Below are 20,000 nucleotides of genomic sequence, written 5' to 3' on the forward strand. Positions count from 1 at the left end.
TATTGACGTAGCAAAGAAGTTTCATAGGTTGCTTCTTGCATATTACCCTAAGTTAACTTCTTACACATGTGAGTGGAAAACTAACGTTTTTGATGATCATTATTCAAATCATGGCTGTGATATTTTGATGCCAATAACTAGGAATGGGGCAATTCTCTCTGTAACCAAAGTGTTCTTTGAGTGTGGGGTGGTATATACAATGGGGCTCGAACAATTGCATAAGTTTGCCCTTTGCTGCCCAAATGTGAAGTCCCTAGTGTTAGATCTTACGGGTGTGGAGACTGCTAAGATTTGCGGATCTGCAGGTAAACAGATACTTGAGATAATCCTTGACTGGCCCAAATTAGAAGAATTACACTTAAATTTACACTTTGATGACGAATTCACTAAGGGGTTTTTAATGCCCATAATGTCAACTAAAGGCCAAGCACTAAAATCTCTAATTCTAGAAGCTCCAACAGTTTCTCAGCGTTTAAATTCAAGCATAATTTTTTGGCTTCTTAAGCAATGCCCAAACCTCGTTTGCCTGAAGATGCATGTGTGGCAGCGATCTATACTAAACATTCCAAACAATGGGAAGGAGGTCAACTTCCCAGTATGTCAACACCTAAAGGAAATAAGCTTTCACGAAGATGGACCAGGTGATAATGATAGCCCAGACGCAGAGCAAAGTCACAGGGTACGGTGGTGTGCTGTCTTAGAAGGATTACTCAATGCTGCTCCCAATCTACAAATTCTTAGTATTAGTTTGTGTCATGGTCTATCATTACTTTTTAAGAACACAACGTATAATATAGAAATATTACATGTGCATATGAAGTCAAGTTATGAAAGGAATTCTACAGTGGAAAAAGTTCAAGGTTTAGTTAGTTGTCTGCCTAATCTTCAGTGGCTTTATTTAGAAGAATTGCGTGGAAGTACTTACTGGAGGATATGGCGTCATTACAGATATTCAGGACTGAACATTCGTTGGGGAAACCTTTATGGGTGGCCTAGAACTTGATATGCTCATTATAATTATTGTAGCTTAAATCTATTTGTGAATAACTGATTTAATGTTGAATTATAGAGTCATCCCAGGTTGATTAAGACCAAATGACAATTAATTACTATGAGTTGTTGCAATCTTACAGAATCACTCTAAAATTATTATTTCAAGTTGTTGCTTCAAATGTTTCCTATTGCAAATAAAGAATATGGTTGGAAGTACTCACTTTCAACTATTCATGAAATGTAGGCTAACTGTAGTTGGCATATTGTGATAATAAAAGGGAACTTAGAATAACAGAGATCTATTTGTCTATGAGCTAATCCTTTTAGAAATGTTTAGACTCGATTACAAACCATATATTTTTCACATCGTAATGAAGCGTTATTGATACCCAAGCATTATGAAAAAACATGGTTTTACCCAAATGGTGAGGTACTGTAGAACAACTTACTTTTCATTTAGTTCCTAGCCCAGCAGAAACTTTACCAGTCGACAACTAAAACTTGCTTATATCCTAATTCTAAATTTATAAAGAAAATTTTAATAAGGGGGAAAATGAATGAAAAACACATCTCTTCAAGAAATTCTCTGGAAAACTCTAAGAATTTATTTCAATTATAAACATACTGTTAAACCACGGAAAACAAATAAACATTATCTACATCGTACGAGGAATGTTAAAAGAAAAAAGAAAAGAGTAGCATTTATGCTTAAAAGACGAATTTTACTGTAATGAAAACCAAGAACAGTTATCATTTGCATTACCTTAAACAGTCAGGATTATATATACTGTATATTCTAGTGAGGAAGGAAAGTGATTCATGAATCTGGAAAGAATCAGAATTGCCCTAGCAAACCATATGATCCCGGTATTTGAAGTAATGTTACCTTATCACGTAATAGTATGTATAATTGTCTGCCACTCCTAGCCTTAAATATGTATAGGAATTTGGTATATTTGAGTTATTTTCATTAACTGTTTAAGCTAAGCGAAAGTTGCCCGGTAGAGAGGTTTTCTTGGCATCATGGAAGAACGATATTCTACTGTAATGGATTAGTAACTAAATAACGTTAAAGGAAAAAATCTGACAACAATAAGCAGATAAGAAGAATTGATATAAGATAAAACAAGCTGAAAAACATTTGTAAATAAAGGACCAGAAGAAAGATGTTTCACTTTGAGGGGTCTTCAAACAATAAAATTCTACAGAATATGGTTGTTTTGTTTCAAGCTTTTGTTTTCGAGATGCTTGCACTGCATTTCCCATATCAAAAGGTTTGGTGTTCTTAATGAAATATTTTCTTGACTTAGGAATATGGAATTTATAAGAAATCACCAGGAAACTTAGTTGACCATGAAAATTATAGTTTGGTTAATTATTCAAAATGACAGGTAAAGCCGTTTGAAAATGTCAGTATCAATTGATTGATGAATTAAGGGCTATTACAGTGTTTTACGGCATTGCATTGACTACGGTGTATATACTCTCATCGTTTCTGTAGAGATTTCTTTACATATTCATATATAGGGGCTCAGCGAAAGAAAAAACCAGTATGCATCTTTTTTTTTGTGTGTGGAAGAATGGAGGCTAATATAATTATAATTGTGAAATCACTCAGAATTCATGGTAAGAAACCTGCGCTATCTCAGATCTATAGCATAAGGCAATATGAAGTAACACCGAGCGATCACTTGCGAATATCTTTTTATAATAAGCTTTGCTTATTTGGGCTCATATGCAAGGTTCCTAACCAAAATGAACAGGGGATAAAAACCCCACAGGTCTGCAGGGGCTATTGCATCTTCTTTCAATAATTTTCACCGTAATAAAGGAAGTTTTAATCCTTCGAGACTACCAAGTCCTTATATAGATTCCCAGTAACAAGATTAGCCCTCAAACGATTAATTAATTAAATCCCAATTTTGCTCCCTGACAATATCTCTAATTCGTTCCCAGAGGGATAAAAACTTGATAGCCATTTGAAATATACCAAAATTGTTTTGATCTTTCGAGACGAGCCTAATGTTTACGCTTGAAACTTTACATATTATGAAGACCTTAATAAGGATATTCTGAAATGTGGAGAAAAATTATGAACCTCGTGGAATACTTGATAAACCGTTCGAACTCGTCGTAGGACACAGCTTCAACCACCATCCTAGAAAACGAAGGAAGAAGATGAGTGTTTTGATTTAGCACAACACTGTTAATGCTTATTGAAATATGCTAATTTTACGTGCAGATGGAGGGGTAGTCAACGCCTTGTAGGGTGCTTATCTTGTTTAAGGCTGGTGGGTAATGGTTATGGAATGGGGAAGAAACACAGAGAAGCTTTAGATTGCTTGACATTAGCTACTGGGTTCTTTTCATAAGGTTATTGTAAAGAGACTTGTCTAATAAAGAAGGCATTACTTTAGAATTTTGGATTTATAAGATGAGGAAAGAAAACATAATCAAAGACAAGTCTCCGACCGAAGGCCGGTATGAACTAATTATGTATTTGCAAATGCGTATGTTGAATAAACAGTATCTGGAACTAATATAATTCATCTTATGTTCTACTTATGGAAAAAAGAGATATATGATGTCATATTTTCAATGACTAGAATTCTGTTCTTCACAACCTAAATATAAAGGATGTTCCCTAAACTAATTTGCATTACTTTCAATAACACTTGAAGTAACTTTAGCAGCCATGCTTACGGCATATCTACATATAACTCACCTGTATTCCCTGCCTGCTGTTAATGGCTGTAACGTACGAAGAATTCCTTTACCATTCTCAGGACGAATTCTGAACTGTATCCCTGTAAATAAGGACAGATGTTACAGCATATGCTTATGGTAAGATAACAGGAAAAGATAACAAAATTAAAAGTAAGAGTATTTTTATAATGTGCACCAGAGAAAAAGGGCATAACCTAGGCAATATTTTGCATACATACATACAAAGAAAATAAACGCTAGCCATACAAATAGTTTTCCTAGTTTCAAGGTGAAATGGATGCAAGTAACGAAGAAATGAATAGTAATTTAAAAAAAATTTCTATTGAAATCAGCACAAGAGATAAGTGGAATAAGTTCCTAAATAAGATCAAGGAAAACTACCAGAAAACACTAAAAACACAGCAAAGAAAAATTGGAAATGAGCGTAAAATCCAATATAGATGAAATAGAACTAGCATAACTATCCAAAGCTGAGTGAGGGGTATAGTATATGGAGATCGAGTTCGTACGAGAGCCAGATACAGACGAACTGAGTGCACGCACTGCATAAGTGAGGAATAGTCCCTTACTTAAGGAGAACCTATCGTACTTACATAATATAATCTTACATCTCCCCTCAAGACTTTTATGAAAGTATGGGCAGCTACATGATATGGCTAATAATTGCATGAAAATTTTATATATTAATAAATAGTTAGTTTTGTATTAATCAAATAGCAACCAATTAAGTAAAGAAAACAATATTGTACAATAGAAGGTAATTAAAATGTGTCTTGAGAGAATATAAAATACTTTACATCGTTTTACACATATCTTAACATAAATTGTAGGCTATTGGCGAAATAATATATTCAAAGATAAAACAATTATTCACATGATTACATTATTCATGCATAGAGGATACAGGCAAGGTAAAAAAAGAACAAATACAATTACAGTAAAAAGACGCATTTCATATAACGCAAATTTTACACTTTCTCATTGTACATGACATGATTGGAGAACCACGCCGGGCGTAGACTGCCTTTCAGGGAGTGCTGGCACCTCCAGCGGGGCTTAGGCTGTAGTTGACGGTTTATAAGAGGCCAAGGCCATTGGTAGGTGTGATGTGTCTTCTGTCTCAACTGACAGGCGTCCACTGCCATCCAACTTGATTTGGTGCTGCTGGTGGGGAAGGGAGTCCACCACCAACCTCACACGGTTCCATTCATCCGTTGCATGGTTTTTCACTCTCACATATGCCCAAACTCCCAAGGGCTTGAGTGTCCTGGTGTCATGACTAGCCATCTTGCAATTACCTCCCAGTTACCAGCTGTGCAGAAGATATTGCTAATGGTCATGTTAAGTATTGTATAGAGGCCTTATAGCAGTCTAGGCTGCCCCGCTCCATTGTGTTTGCTCTGATGTTCTTTTAAGCAGTTTTCACCATTGCTTCCAATCTACATTTGACTGTGGGAAATGTGCCAATGCCAGGTACACCTTGACCCCCATCTCCTGAAGAATGCAGACATTTCTTCGCTCATTAGGTTTGTGCCCCTGTCCGTAAAAACTTCCTCTTGGGTCCCCTTGTGAAGTAGCTTCAAAGCACTAACATCACTCTCCGTGAATTGGTACCATTAGGAGATGAACTATTTCCAACATCACGTGAGCCTATCAGCATATGGCAGGTACATCTGCCCTTCTAACTGGAACATATCAGTGACCGTACATTGGAAGTGGTTGTCTAGGGATGGCATGAGGACCATCAATTCCCCGGGAAATGAAGGTGCATGCGTGTTACAAACTATGCACGTATTCCTGTGATGCTAAAGTTCACTCTCCATGCCAGGTCAGTAGACAGACTGTCTGGCCCTCCTAAGCATGGAGTCAAGTCCTTTGTGGCCCGCATGTAGATTTGCTACGATCTGTTGACAAAATTCTTCTGGGATTACTAGTCATAAGCTACCGTCTTTATATGTGTAAAGCACTAGATTTTCTGAGTTTGAGAGGTGATCTCTCACAACGTAAAAGGGCTAACAGAATAAAATGTTTCTTCATGCAAAAATAAGAGGGTAAAACAATATCTACGGTCTAATTGCTGAAGTTATCTCTGATGCACCAATCTCTCTCGAGTTCCGTTTTCTTCCAAGCCCTAATTTTGTTAAATGCAAACTTCTCTAATTTTAACATGGTCTGGTTTTAAAGGGAAATGAACACAAGAACACCAGCTAACTTCACATTTCCTACCTAATCTAACCAAGAAGATGTATCCTTACCTACCGCGGCAGAGGCTTTGACCATCTTTGACCCCCCTCTTATAAAGCTGTTTTCTTAGTTTAGGCTGAGACTTAGTCAGCAATGACTTACCTTAACAGTCGTAGTCTAAGTAATCAGTATCAAGTGTAAAATCAAGGGCAACAGTCTATCTTCAAAATAGAACTTGTCCACAAAACTAGCCTTGTAATCGCTGACAGAAAATGGACTGACACATACTTCAGTTTAGTCTTTCTAGCTTTACCTTGACTGCCAGTGATGTCAGTCCATTACCTGTACGTAAACTGCAACTATATATGGCTTGGAAGACTTTATTTCTGATGGAAGATCAAAATTTCTTCGTTATTAGTTAAAAATAGCCTAATGGCTCTGTCTGGAATATGTTCAGATCGTTCCCATTCGGTAGCCAGGTCTAAACTACGAGTTTTTTAGTTTAAAACCAACCAATGATCAGCATTTTTAACGAATTTGATTAAAACCCAATCAAAATGAGTGATCAATATATATCTGCAATCTGGTTGGATAATTCGAAGTAAAACCGATACAAACAGAAGAGAAAAGCACTATTACAAGGTGTACCCGCTTAAGCACGTCAGTAGAGCGCAACAAAAATATAATAGCCATTAGGGATACATTACGAAAAGCTAAGATGTTTCCACTGAATTATCAAGATCAGTGGGTGGAGCTACTGCACATTTGGGAGAAAAATGTCAGTGTGCAATGACCTGGAGCTGAAATGAACCGGAACAAACATGAAATCACGGCATCTTTGATTTATGACAGAGTGAAGAATAATAACACAATTGAAAAATTAGCTACTTACGGTAAGTTAATTATTCTATTCTCTCATATTATGCACTTCGCGGATAATGTATTCCGAGAAAAACATGAATTACAACAAAAGCAGTTGGTGGTAGTCTAACGAAATTTAACCTGGTTCTTCCTCACTCTTTAGTTAATTGAGTTATCCACATTGTGCATATAAGTCTATATGCAGGGAATTTGGGGAGTGATAGAACATTAAGGAGGCACGAGAGTCCTTCTCTTGGTTAGATATGTGAAAATCAATAGAAATGTATGTAAAGTATTTTCATGCTTATAACTTTTAAAACACTTAAAACTACCGTACCAGAAGCCAGAAAGTGGCTTGTAGTTCCCATTAAGTTTTATGGGGTACACTTGAATGTGGTATGACCTCTTATTTGTATAACCAAACGTCAGTACATTTGTATTCGGGGATGCATTTACCCCATAACAAATACTTATGCTACGGTAGATAAAATAGCAAATTCAATGACCCATGTGCTGTTCTCTTCCATTGCTAGGTTTGATTCCCCAAAAATATTGATTATTGATAATAATCTAGAGTTCATAAATAAGGTGATGGAATCGGTCACGGATATGATGAAAGCTGAACATTTTTCATTGAATGCATATAAGCCTTCAGCGAAATGCGTAGTAAAATCCCATAATGGGGAAATTGTGCAAAATTCATGTTGCTTAGTGGCTGATGACCCTCGTCATTGACATGACATGGTTTCTATGGTTGAGTTAGCTTTAGACATTGCATATAAGGCATTGCTAAGAAACATGGCTTTCTTTTCAGTGTACGGACAGGATACTGTGTTATCGTGTGTGGATTATATGATCATGCTAAATCCGCAACAATTTACAAATTACCCAATAGAATAGCACTGTGTGCATATGATAAATATGTTACAGAGATTAATGGACACCTCTGAAAAGTTTTTGAAAAGAGGTAATGAAAGACATGGCTCAAAGTATGACAAGACAGTTCAGTGCAAACTAGAGCCAATGTATTTGGGTCTGTGCCAAATTCTGATGGTGAAACCTAGCACAGTTGTGATACAAAGTATTGTTAGTGGTGTAGAGCCAGAAAACTATCAGGCCCTCATAAACATCATTCCGGAATATGTTATTTTCAAAAGCTTTAAATCAGGTTGTACAACAATATACCTGTATGCGTGACATTCTAGGAATTGATGAGTAGATATTTTTTTGAGCAGCCCTCATTTTTTCTTTTGGCACATGTTACAGATAACCTTGATGATATAACAAAATGTGCTTATGTATGTACCAATGCTGTGAAGCATGTGTCATGTCAATACTGCCGAGTTTCCAAGGTACTCCTCATGTGGTTCCTGCTTGCAGGGACCGCAACACTTCTCGAAAGGCGAGTGACTACGGGATTAGCGTTAAGACTCATGGTGAAGCCGTGTTAGGGTATTGTGTATTTACGGATACCTTGTCCATATATGTGGTTATAATAATTGAGCGTCAAGGAAACTAAAAGAACTCCTCATAAAACGGCTAGTGACAGTCGAAACCAACTATAATTACCATGGTCGATTACCTATATAATCTATATATTGAAAAAAGGGAAGATTATTTTTTGGGAGGGTTCTTGAGACAGTATTCAAGTATAACACAGAGACTACAATAACTAGACATTTTGAGTTCATAGTGTGTTATTTGATCAAAGTGTTGGGAAGGAAAATTGACAAACTTAACATTTATGGGTGGTCAATATTGGGTTGGACAAGGAACAGTATGCCCTGTACGAACTCATTCCGATGTAAGCTAAAATTTCTTGGTCTTGGAGGAGAAGGGTTCGTCTTCCTGCCCATGAGGATATTGTAACAGATGATGGGATGGCCCTGGGATTTATTCAGTCAGTGATGACAGTAAGTGAATACTTAACGACTATTATTTTCACAAAATAATCGAACATTAAAGGACCAAAATCAAAGTGAGTTATGCCTTTTTAATTGAATAACAGCCATTGATAGACAATGGAAACATACAATACAGCAAATTTGAACAAAGAAAAGAAAATGCCTTAAAGGAAGCATAATATGGAAGTTTAAATAGGTTTCTTGTTATAACTATGTGGCAGTAACTCTACAAATAAATTCTGGTTAATCGTGCATAATACTTCCATGAGAACTTTCAGCAAGGAGTGAAGTAAGCGAACGATACGAATATTTAACTAATTTATACTACACACCAAAATTGCTCGTCAACCCGGTTTATTTACATCGTATACAGTTTAAAAAGATAAGAGTAGATTAACGGCTTGACAATAAAAAAAAAAAAAAAAAAAAAAAAAAAAAAAAAAAAAAAAAAAAAAAAAAAAAAAATGCGTTTGGGAAACATAACGAAGAAACTTTTAAAAAAGAAACAAGAGTGTTCTAGAAACTTGTGTGAATAACCTGCTCCTTGGAAATGCAAGAACTTGCTTTTGGTAGCCGTAACAAGAGTGAAACAGGAAAATAAGGAAATTATATGAAGTTCCCATAAAGAAACAACCGTTTTTTAAATATTATCAAAGACTGCTCAATGATATAATCAGCCATATACTTCAGATGTTATACGTTATGCTGATAAAAGTGGAAGCATTTGTGAAAAAAAAAAACTTTGGATTTACTGATATTAGTAAAGGTAGAAAATTAAGAAAGATGTATCCAAGAGGGTAACAAAGCATGTAGATGACCTAGGCTGCACGAAGAAGTTGATTGCTCAGTCTTATGATAGTGCCATTTTTATGGCAAGTGAATTTTATTAGGTTATGAGCCAAAATGTTCAACACATTTCTAAATGCAATAGGTTTTTTTTTTCACAACTAATCAGTTTTTCAGCAAATATTAGTAGCTCTGGAAATCGAATGTTTCTGCTTAATGATATTTTTTTTTTTTTCTAAAACTTACTATAACTAGATTGAATTACTCATATTAAGTATTTGAAACAGTCAAGGAAATTATGGAAATTTGAAAATTGTTTTTATTAATGTTCAATAAAAATACACATATAGTAATAGAAAGAATAAAGCAGGAATAAATTCACCTATTCATTCATTTTACTACTATTTCCGAATACTTATTCATTTAATGACTATTTGTTGTATGTATTGTAAAAATATGTATGGATGTAATATTGCAGTACATCTAGTATTGAAAATACAGAACATAGAATTCAAGATATTAGAGAATTACAGTTTAATGATATTTCGGAGGAAATTTTAGAAAATCGTATCTTAACGTATTCTAGCAAGGCTATCGACAAATTATATTTTAATTTTTCGAAAACCTCGGATGTGACTTATGCCTTTTAAGAACCTACAGTTTCTAAAACTTTATAATTTGTAGAATAATAAAGCACTAGGAAATAGCTTTCTCTATAAACAAAAGTTTTCCTTACATTATATATCTACAGACCTCTTCTTTAATTTTGTCGCCTCAAAGTAAAATTAGCTGCAATGGACTCAGGTCTACTTTATGATGTTTCAAAAATGATTTCCACAAGAATCTCAAGAATATCATAAATATTTAAATATGAATTATATATTTTAGAGGTATAGTAATTTACAAATTTAGTTTCAGCACTGCAAATTACAGCTTTGTCTACTGAGAGGTCGAAAAACGATAAAAAGAGGTCATGAAGTTTATCTTTGGTATCCATAAAATTTAATTTTAAAGCAACAAATGCTGAATAACGAAAAATCTAGATATATTTACGGAATAGTTTTGCACGGAAGGGAGAGTCAAATATCTTTCTTCAGATATAATTCAGGTAAAATTTGCATAAAATTAGCATTTGATGGCATATACTCTTTACTCAGTTTTATAATTTCTTCTATAATCTTAATGTAAACGAAACATTTGCCTATGTATACCAACACAGTTCTTTCGAGTTAACGACACTACATGGCCGTGCAAAAGTACCAAGAACTACCACCGATGTATATATATATATATATATATATATATATATATATATATATATATATATATACATATATATATATATATATATATACATACATATGTGTGTATAATATATATATATATATATATATATGTATATATATATATATATATATATATATATAATATATATATATATATATATATATATATATATATATATATATATATATATATATAATCTACAGGTGTATTCTGTTAGTTCGTCAATTCTATTCCCGACAGTCTCACTGCTTATTGCATTTGATTACCACTTCATGCTTTTTAGTTAAGAAATGTACAAATAAGCATTAACCTTTTAAATAACAAATACATATACACCTGACCATCAGATTCTCTACATGTATTCAAAGCCTGAAAAGATATAATGATATATGACATGACGGTGAAATTGCTTCAAGTCAGCTCAAATAAAATGAAACAGATTTTGACAGAATTTTGAGCTGCACTAGTCTTGTGCCTGTACTCGTAACATTGTGCGTAAGTGTGTTCTAATTGGAAACTCTCATGTGTGGGTTCGAATCCTTCCATGGAAAGAAGAAGCTGCTTGTCTACTTTGATATGGGTTTGAGGTGATAAATGCCTCCTAAACATTTCGAGGAAGTCGTGAAATCAAGGGTAGTTATGTTGTGTAGGCTAACTGGTAAAATTAACAGTATTTTTCATGTATATATTTCAGCCTAAAAAGCAGTATATAATAAATGGAAAAGATAAAAAAAAGGACAGATGGATTTAGTCCTTATTAGTAGAAAGTATATACTGTACACATGACAGAAATATGTAAGCTTCAGATGAACTACCAATGTGTTTTAGCTTTGGAGCAGCACCGGTTTGTGAGTTCGTTCTCGATGGAAGCTTCCATACGTTTGTTCAAATCCTTTCAGTGAAAGTTAAAGATTCCATTGCTCTTTTTTTTTTTTTTTTTTTTTTTTGCTCTGATTCAAGCTGTTAGTAATAGATACATCTGACAAAATGAGAGGAATTCGAGAAGATAAAAGGTCCTATGGCTATTACGCTATATAACTAATTAAAAAATTGAAAAAAAAAGACCAGCCAATTGTGTGCACATATTTCAGCTTAGAAAATAATTAGTGAAATCACAATTGGTTCCCCTCAGCTTTAGTGAAATGCATCCAGTTTGATATATATATATATATATATATATATATATATATATATATATATATATATATATATATATATACAAATATATAGATATATATATATATATATACACACACACACACACATATATATATATATATATATATATATATATATACACACACACACATATATATATTTATATGTATATATATATATATATATATATATATATATATATATATATATATATATATATATATATATAAATATATATATATATATATATATATATATATATATATATATATATAATATTTGATATCTGAAGAGAGAGAGAGAGAGAGAGAGAGAGAGAGAGAGAGAGAGAGAGAGAGAGAGAGAGAGAGAGAGAGAGAGAGAGAGAGAGAGAATATACATACCTGAATCGTTTTCAATGATGGTGAAGAGAGTCTGTGGGACGAGGTTGCCTGCCTGATCGTAAGCCATAAGTCTGACTAAGTCTTGATGGGCGTGAATCCCCGCTGGTAGGGAAGCAGTTTTGAAGGCCAGAATGTGGGCGTAGCTCACGCCCGGAGGACAGCTACTGTGGCCACGGGTGCAATCCAGAATACAACTCCTGTGGTAGAGGTGGATTCTTATAATTACAATTGCATAAAGGCTGGCTGACAGGCTTGGTAATATGATGTTCTTGAAAATCAGTTTTTACAATCATACATAAATGGAATTCTGAAGGGTATATGGGAAAGTAAAAGAAAAGCCTATTATTATATTTTCTGATTGTTTAGTCATCGATTCTGAAATCGGGAATTTATTAAAAAAAAAATATTGCCATGTTCCCTCTCTCTCTCTCTCTCTCTCTCTCTCTCTCTCTCTCTCTCTCTCTCTCTCTCTCTCTCTCTATGGGAACGGACCAAATACTACGCAAAGTCAGAGAATATTTCAAGGACCTTGGTACCACGGTTGGAGACATTCATCGCGGTTGGGTCATCATCACCTTTGATTAATTGAACTTACCCAGTCAGAGGATCCCTTTGATAATCTGGCGGGCAAGGGGCTGGTATGCACTTGTAGGATCCTCTCAGGTTGAAACACAGCTTGTCCTTTCCACATTGTACGTTCTGTTCGACACATTCGTCGATATCTGGCAAATAAATGAATGCAGTGGTATGGAAATTATGTAAAAATCTTACGGCGAATGCCAATTATGACTTCTCTGAATATTAGTAACATGAAAACTAGAGAATTAGTTTTTTAAAAAAGAATTTTAGAAAGTCGTATGAATATTTGAAACATGAGCGAAAACTGTGGTATGAAGATTCTACTGATTCCAAGACAATGATTAAGTGTTGTACTTGTTTGGCTATTTACGAATAATTACAATCATAGTTTGGACTAAGACAGGGGTTCTTGTCAAGATACACAGAGAATTTATTGTGAGAAACCAATAATTTCGTATGATATGATATTAGTCATATGTTGTATTTCTATGTATAATCAGCCCTATTACTGGGAACTATGCAGAATTGATTTATTCGGTTTATATGGAATTTGGATCGGACATAAATTAGGGTCTATAGACAATGAAAAAAGAAAACATTGAAAACTCATTTAAAGTAAAGCTTTCACTAATAGCTTCTTCATATTGATAAAATCTAAGGAATGGATATGAAAAAGTCTTCTCTCATGAACTTATTTTAATTTGTAGTGTTCCGTACTTTTTAAGTTATAGGCTCATTTCAAAGCTGAACAATTTCATTACTTTCCTAATGAGAGATGAAAAACTTACATAACGTTGACTTTAATTTATGACACCAAATTTATAATTGTTAGTTATATCGGAAGTAAGGAATATAAGCCATAAAAGGCTTTGGATACCTAACACAAAAGAGTAAGGGAGGAAGAAATTCGACCTATATTTAACTCATATTGCTTTTAGTATCTATAAATGTTATTCACACTGCAGGAGGATATCAATTTCCATTTTTAAAATTTTGTTGTCTGATATATAAAGAAAATGAATAAGGATAAATGGAGTGCTGAGAGATTTCTAATTACACCTGACGATTTTGTTAAAAAGCATTTTCGTTAAAAAATGTTTATTGAAATAAGGCACACAGCATGTTAGAAAAAGACTGTAAGGAACCTTGTCAGGAATGGGAAGTAGAATAAATTACTGAATGCACAAATGAAAGACAAAATGAATCCATTAATAGAGGCAGCAAAAACGTAAGGAAAAGAAAAGAAAACGTAATAAAAGAATGTTAATGATAAAAGGTGATTATAATCCAACCATTTGTTATAGCCTGTCAGAATTCGGGAATACAAAGAGACACTTTTATATAAAGACAAATCTTTTAGGATTTATATTGCAATAAAATCACTAATCTAAAGTCATCTCACCATCGCATGTCCGCTGGTTGAAATTAAGTCGATAACCGGGAGGACAAAGACACATGAAACTTCCATTTGTATTTTCACACCGATGCTGGCAGCGTTCAGGTAATACACATTCATTGACATCTGAAAAGAATATAAAATTATGCATCTAAACACACACCCATATATATACATATATATATATATATATATATATATATATATATATATATATGTATATATATATGTATATATATATATATATATATATATATATATATATATATATATACATACATATATATATATATATATATATATATATATATATATATATATATATATATATATATATAGATATGTATACACACACACACACACATATATATATATATATATATATATATATATATATATGTATATATAAGTATATATGTATTTGTGAACACACCCACACACACCCATATATATACATATATATATATATATATATATATATATATATATATATATATATGTGTGTGTGTGTGTGTGTGTGTGTGTGTGTTCACAAATACATGCATACTTATATATATATATATATATATATATATATATATATATATATATATGTGTGTGTGTGTGTGTGTGTGTATACATATCTATATATATATATATATATATATATATATATATATATATATATATATATATATATATGTATGTATGTGTATGAGCGCATAAACCTCAGAGGGAAAAATGCTGTCCAGATGCCAAAAATGACGAGGAAAAACAAAAATTATGCAAATCCTTATCCGTTTAGTCTATGTTCAAGATATCATCTATGAGGCAGATAGACTGATAAAAAAATTACATTATGTATGATTACGTAAAGGTCCAAACTAACTTACAAACTTCTGTACAACAAAACACCTGAAAAATATGGTCACCTTGGTAGGAAGAGCATACTGTATTATATCCCATGAAGCTAGCGAAATCATTTGAAACATGCATCTTATTTTCTTCAGATCTATGAGTGTTTTAATTCTTTATTACAAACAGATATATCCAATTTAACGAAAACAATCCAAAAATGTTTTTCGAATTGAGTTTATATCTAGGTCATAACAATAAAGTTATAAAATCAATAATATTTGCATTAATGATTTAAGATCATTACTGGATTGTAGCCTTGGAATTATGATTCCGAAGTAATAGCCTTTATGATAGAGGCAAAAAATTGAAATGCCCAGAAATCGTATTAAAAGATGCTTTCAGAAGCGCAAAATTTAATCCTTTTTTGCAATAACAACAGAGAAATCCATAAAACAGAACCCTACTTGTATTGTAAAACATTAAAAATTATGAAAATATTCCCTATTAGTGTTAATGATGCTTTTAAGAACATTAACCCTTTTACCCCCAGGCTATTTGGAACTTTCCAACCCGTAACCAGCGTTTTTTTTTCAAGCACATTTTGCAATATATAATTTTTTAATTGCTCTAACAGCCTTAATTTTCGTCATAGAGAGGTCTGGTTGGTCTCATTCTTTAGGAAAATACCTGCAGTTTCTCATAAAGTTATCAAAAATATGCAAAAATAAATGTAAATAGCAGGACCAGTACGTCCATGGGGGTGAAGGGATGAGTTTTGTGAAACGTACCAGTACTGTCCATTGGGGGTAAAAGAGTTAATACATTGAAGAAAATCACTCGCGAAGAATTCTCCTAATAATGACAAAGGAGGGATGTATCAAATCCCCTGACATTCCTTTGACTAATTTTACATTGGTCCACTGGTAAATCTCTTGAAAAGAGAATTTGACTGCATAAGTAAAGTGTAAGATATACTCAAGATAAGAGCAAGACAAAAATCATACTATTAACTAGTCAGGTAATGATACATCAGTGCATTCTGATAATTCATTGGAAAGAAATGTATTTGAGTCTACCTTTCTGAAAGAATCTTTAGAAAATAATCTAAAAATCAGACGAAAATTGTATAAATAGTATGCATTCATCTCCAGAGATATCAACAAGCTGAATCAATTTTGATATCTTTTAGCAGGTCTGATGTTAGTGATACTTGATATTTATAAAAAAAAAAAAAATATATAATTACCATCATAATATTATATTAAGACCGTTTAGTATTAGTCTCACTAATAATTACTCCAATATACTGTATATATATAAGAATTGTAAAAAATTAGTTTCATTTTATGTGTCTTATTTTGCATATATAACTGTACATACGTTGGAGTGATGAAAATTGCACAAGACTTCTATACAATGCTATATATCATGGTATAAGAAATATCCTTGCCAAAAGAAATAACGAAGCACCTAAGCCGGTACTAAAAGTAACAATAGGAGAAGTAAGGAAAACATTGAAAGGCATATAAAGAGGCAAAGCAGCAGGAGAAGATGGCCTAACAATTGATTTAATAATAGATGGAGGAGATTTCATAGTAGGAAATCTTGCTGAACTTTACACGAAATGTCTGCTAGAATGCTATACACCTACAGCTTGGAAACAGTTTATCCTCATACTAGTTCACAACAGGGAGAACCAAAAGACCTGAAAAATTACCGCCTAATAAGTTTATTCTTTGTAAGATATAAGATATTTATAAGGATCATATTAGGCTGAATAGAAAGACAGCTTGTCTTTGATCAACCAAGAGAGCAGTTTGGCTTTAGAAGTGGGTATTCAACTACTGACCATATCAATGTAATTAGCCATCTAATGGAAAAGGAAACAGAGCATGACAAAGCACTAAGTATGGCACTTACAGCCTATAAGAAATCTTTTGATTCTGTCAAAACTTCAGCAGTTATGAAAGCCCTTCAAAGACAAGGAATAGATGAATCTTTTGTTAGACTCTTGAAGATACCTACACAGGAATTACAGCAATCCTAAAACTACATAAAGATAGTGAAAGAATTCCGACTGAGAAATAAATTAGTCAGGGAGACCAAAACTCTCCTAAATTATTCACACCATGCCAAGAAGAAATTTTAAAAAATTTAGAATGAGATATTCTAGGGATTAACATTAATAGAGAATAACTCAGCAACTTAAGATATCCAGATGACATAGTTCTGTTTAGTGCATCATGGGAGGAATTGCAAAAAATTAACATGAGTAAAACTAAGATAATGTCCAAAGAAAATGCACAAATAAGGGTTATGGACGAATCTCTAGAGATTGTTGATGAATATACGTACGCCCCATGGTAAGTGTTTCCCCAGGATATGAGACCAAAATTTAAAGAAGGATAAGCATGGGAGGGGTAGCCTTTGGCAAACAAAATGAGATTATGAAATGCTAAATGCCAATCTCTCTTGAAATAAACGTATTTAATCAGATGGTCCTACTAGTAATACGTTATGCATCAGAAACTCAAGAGCTTCACCAAAGCCTTGGAACATAAGCTAGTTACAACTCAAAGATCTATAGAAAGAATAATGATGGGAATAACACTATGCGACAGAAAAAGACCAACATGGATATGATAGCAAATTAAACCAGAGGACTTTTTAACTTATAAGATAAATAAATAGACATGCAGAGGACATATAATGAGGATGACATATGATGAGGATGACATATGATAGATAGACATTATGATTAACAGAATGTGTCCCTAGAGATTGCTAATGAAAAAGGGAAAGGTAAAGAAGGCGATGGTTTGATGAGCTAAGATTATTTGCTGGTATAGACCGGCTGTGAAATACCATAAACAGACGAGATTGAAAGGACATGTCTGATGCCTTTGTCCAGCAGTGGACCAGTTACGGCTGATGATGATGATGATGATGATGATATATATATATATATATATATATATATATATATATATATATATATATATATATATATATATATAGGCCTATATATACATATATATATAGGCCTATATATACATATAGATATATCTATATATATATACATATATATATATATATATATATATATATACATATATATATATATATATACATATATATATATATATATATATATATATATATATATATATATACTTATGTATATATATATATATATATGCATATATATATATATATATATATATATATATATATATATATATATATATATATGTATATCTATCTATCTATCTATATATATATATATATATATATATATATATATATATATATACTGTATATATATATATATATATATATATATATATATATATATATACATATATATATACATATATATATATATATATATATATATATATATATATATATATATATATATATATATATACAGTATATTTCTAAATACTATTTTCCATACAGATGATTCCATCAAAAGTGTTTTGTATAAACTTCAGAGAAAGTAAGTTTGAAAAGATTTCTTTTTCATTGTTTAACTGCTCAACAGGTACGTTTAAATTAACTAGAATCTCGAATTTTCTGTTTTTTTTTTTTTTTCCCGTCATTTTACCTCGTTTATATATGTTATTAATCTGTTTTTGTAATCTAACATCTAAACTTTATGCCATTATATACTGAATATATATTTTGATGATATATCGCGAAAACGAAAAGGCTTTCTCTGTATTCTTACTAACCCTTTGTAAGAGAGAAATTGAAATCGTGAACGGATGAGGGGTGGGGGTGGGGGGGGTGGTTGTTTGGTGGGGGGGGGGGAGGGGTTAGTGGCACTGCTTTGGGTTATCGCAGAAGGTATTTTAAGGTAAGAATACTGTGACTTCCAAATTCTAATACCCTCACCCACACTAATGTCGTGTCACATATCCCTCGTTGGACTTAACCTGAGCATCTTCACCCCTAGTTGTTACTATAGTTATGGTCGCATTTTCTTCAGGTTTTTCCAACTCTTTCAGCAGCCACAAGAACTGCTATTTCTCTTCTCGTCTAATATCTTCTTCCCAATTATCATTCATTCTATCTTTCAGTCACAACATTCACTAATTTTTTTTTTTTTTTTTTACCATGAACTGATATTATCACTCTTTTGAGGGTATTATTTTATTTAAAAAAAAAAAGAAAAAAAAAACAATAACGATTGGAGACCGAGCGAATAATATTAACAATCTCTACTTATTGATACCCTGACCCTTAATGCCGTATTTACCTTTGCATTCATTATCGTCGTAAACGAATCCTTTGGGGCAGCTATTCTCAGCATAAAACTGATGAAGGAGTTGCTCCTGGAACTCCGATGTAGGATACCCCGAGGGTGCCGGTCGAGCACGGCGTGGGAAGGAGGAGCGGGCACGTGGTTCCTCTACGTACTGTAGCCCTGTAATATACGTGTCGTGTTTAAATGGGAGATATTGCTGGATATTTCTATTTTTTTATCGAATATGACGTCATGTTTTATATTTTTGTCATTATAATTCATGAGTTTGATAAGGCTCTCTCATCAGTAAATTGCAAATAAGATGTAGACTGCAAATGAGTGTAATAATTTCAGCCTTTTCATTTTTTTTTTTTAATTTTGATATAAAAGTTTTGCAAGGGAAATTACATATCAGAAGATGAGAAATTACTATAATGATCAGGATTCTTCACATTTATCAGCCATACGCCGTACTATACTAATTTCATATAACCTCAGTCTCTTTGATATATCAATTTATGCAAAAATAAATTTAGCTAGTCTGACTGATTCTTTTAACAACGTAGTGATAAATCGATCTAACAAGAAAAACTGCAATCCTCTTTATCGTCTCTTTTTATAGGGTATTTCTTGTTGTTGAAAATACTGTTTCG

At 32.7% G+C, this 20,000-nt stretch overlaps 2 protein-coding genes across 2 annotated transcripts in view; one reads left to right on the forward strand and one right to left on the reverse strand.

Moving 5' to 3' along the window:
- The window catches only part of LOC137642619 (uncharacterized), a 2,642-nt gene extending 1,525 nt beyond the window's left edge, over positions 1 to 1,117 (forward strand). Inside the window, exon 2 of the mRNA XM_068375328.1 lies at positions 1 to 1,117. This exon is cut by the window's left edge and continues 611 nt beyond it. Coding sequence (XP_068231429.1) covers positions 1 to 1,003 — 1,003 coding nt within the window. The 3' untranslated portion in view covers positions 1,004 to 1,117.
- A 26-nt stretch (positions 1,118 to 1,143) lies between these two features.
- Positions 1,144 to 20,000, reverse strand: part of LOC137642617 (hemicentin-1-like) — a 287,924-nt gene continuing 269,067 nt past the window's right edge. The window contains exons 105-110 of the mRNA XM_068375327.1: positions 19,360 to 19,527; positions 14,265 to 14,384; positions 12,879 to 13,005; positions 12,284 to 12,480; positions 3,719 to 3,800; positions 1,144 to 3,151 (exon numbers count right to left, since the gene is read on the reverse strand). Of these exons, the coding sequence (XP_068231428.1) occupies positions 3,052 to 3,151; positions 3,719 to 3,800; positions 12,284 to 12,480; positions 12,879 to 13,005; positions 14,265 to 14,384; positions 19,360 to 19,527 (794 nt within the window). The 3' untranslated portion in view covers positions 1,144 to 3,051. The remainder of the gene's footprint in view (positions 3,152 to 3,718; positions 3,801 to 12,283; positions 12,481 to 12,878; positions 13,006 to 14,264; positions 14,385 to 19,359; positions 19,528 to 20,000) is intronic.

Source organism: Palaemon carinicauda, chromosome 6 (assembly GCF_036898095.1).
Source record: "Palaemon carinicauda isolate YSFRI2023 chromosome 6, ASM3689809v2, whole genome shotgun sequence".
In the NCBI taxonomy this organism is placed as follows: domain Eukaryota; kingdom Metazoa; phylum Arthropoda; class Malacostraca; order Decapoda; family Palaemonidae; genus Palaemon; species Palaemon carinicauda.